The 2,020-nt window shown below is 43.4% G+C and overlaps 1 protein-coding gene across 1 annotated transcript in view; it reads left to right on the top strand.

Annotated features, from left to right (window-relative positions):
• LOC106530137 (ribosome-binding protein 1-like) overlaps positions 1–511 on the top strand; it is a 2,232-nt gene extending 1,721 nt beyond the window's left edge. Inside the window, exon 5 of the mRNA XM_014025720.1 lies at positions 479–511. Within this exon, the coding sequence (XP_013881174.1) occupies positions 479–511 (33 nt within the window). The remainder of the gene's footprint in view (positions 1–478) is intronic.
• The last annotated feature ends 1,509 nt before the right edge of the window (positions 512–2,020 follow it).

Below are 2,020 nucleotides of genomic sequence, written 5' to 3' on the forward strand. Positions count from 1 at the left end.
CCTTGGAGGTGGTACTGGAGAGGCTCCAGGCTGGGACTCCCTCGTTCTGCTGGGGCACTTCGGCGCTCGCGTGGGTGATGGCAGTGAAGAGTATTTTCCTTTCAGCTAAAGTTATCAGCAATAGGCATTCACACTAGTACTTCTGGCCAAAATGCTAGTGTGAATGCCTCTTGCTGATAACHTGCAGAAGGATTGAACTGTTTCGTTCAATTCGTTCAATCGTTCAAAAAAACCCTCCAAAATAGGCACTGTCGGACCTCCGCTGGGGGTGGTTTTAGCCCCCCTCCCCAGGCTAGGAACATCAGATCCCAGAGTGGCCGGTCGGGTTTTAAAGCTCTGGTTATGCCCTACAAGGTGACACTTGAATGGAGTCTCTGTTACGTTGCCCCGCGGAGCTATAAGCAAATTATGCACGACTTAGTGCATTTTACACTCATTTTTGGGAGGAAATTTCAACTTTCGTTTGCTTCTCCCGCAGGCTCTGAGGATCGGATTCGGGAAAGTGAGATGACTTTGGAAACCTACGGTCCTCCTCTACAAACTGGAGGTGATTACAAGATCCTGAGATGTTCCCCCGTGGAGCTATTAACTAATGACCGGCCCTAAAAGACGCTTTGGCGGACGATATAGTACTCAATTTACTCCAGAGCCTCTAGCGCCGGTTCTGAGCGTCGGATCCGGGCGGGAGATGGCCCATTTTACTGTTTTGAATCTCCGCTACAACTTGGAGGTGGTTTCAAGTACCCACGCGGAGAAATAAGTGATCAAAAGTTGTTGGGCGAGCTCCGGCATGTGAAACGGATTATGTGTCCCATCAGTGTATGAATGTGATTGGCACTGATTAGTCTCCATAGCTGATTGTAGATGTTAGCTGTGTAGAGCCCTAGTGGAGTGCTGTGTGAATGAGTAAATGAGGACACAGATTGTGATGTGAAGTGCTTTGAGTGTCCTGTATGAACTGAAAAGTACTGTACAAGTACAGTCCATTTACCATTCTTCAGCTAAAGTTATCAGCAAAAACAGTTCTACATGCAAAACGACTGTTCATTAAGTTCAATTAATCTTGCAGCCAAATACAGTCTTGTTCTTCTATCACCAGCATTTCGAACAGATTTATCAATATCTCCATGTTCTCAGCTTCGTTAATGTTTTCAAACGTTGCATCACCAGCCATGGAAGGATGGAATTCATTATTTGTCATATTTCCTTGATCAATGTTGTCACCTTCATTTCCCATGTTCTGAGCTATCATTTCTATTTCCTCTATGTTTTCTATGTTTTCCTCTATTTCCTCTATGTTTTCCTGTATTTCCTCTATGTTTTCTATGTTTTCCTCTATTTCCTCTATGTTTTTAACAGACAAATCGTTTACAAAACAGTTAAAAATGTGACAATGTGTAAGATAAAAACAATGAAGGCACGAGGGTCTGACCCTAATCATTTTAACTGGAGAGTTAGAAGTTTAGCTGAAAATGTGAATGCCTCTTGCTGTAACTTTAGCTGAAGAAAAGCTAAGAAACAAATTGATGATGTCACTGATTATGTCACAGTTGAAAATTCTGTTGCCATGGAGATCATATATTCTAAGACACAAATTGATGATGTCACTGATTATGTCAAAGCTGAACATTCTGTTGCCATGGAGACCATATATTCTAAGAAACAAACAGAAGATGTCACTTATGTGACTGATGATCATCATCGTTAGCTTTTAGCTGCTCTGTTTATGCATTTCCATTGGAACTTTGAGTCATGAGGGTCCTCAGGCTCTGCTTCCCCAAGGGAAGACATGTCGGTGGAATTGACAGTGTGTCAATTGACGCACTAGCATTTCTGGCGAAAATGCTAGTGTGAATGTGTCTTGCTGATAACTTTAGCTCAAGAACAGCTAAGACACAAATTGATGATGTCACTGATCTTTCCTGTCCCTCAACCAGCCGGTCGAGGCAGATGGCCGCCTGTCCTGAGCCTGGTTCTGCTGCAGGTTTCTTCCTGATTAGCAGGGAGTTTTTCCTCTCCA

Source organism: Austrofundulus limnaeus, unplaced genomic scaffold (assembly GCF_001266775.1).
Source record: "Austrofundulus limnaeus strain Quisiro unplaced genomic scaffold, Austrofundulus_limnaeus-1.0 Scaffold5, whole genome shotgun sequence".
Classification (NCBI taxonomy): domain Eukaryota; kingdom Metazoa; phylum Chordata; class Actinopteri; order Cyprinodontiformes; family Rivulidae; genus Austrofundulus; species Austrofundulus limnaeus.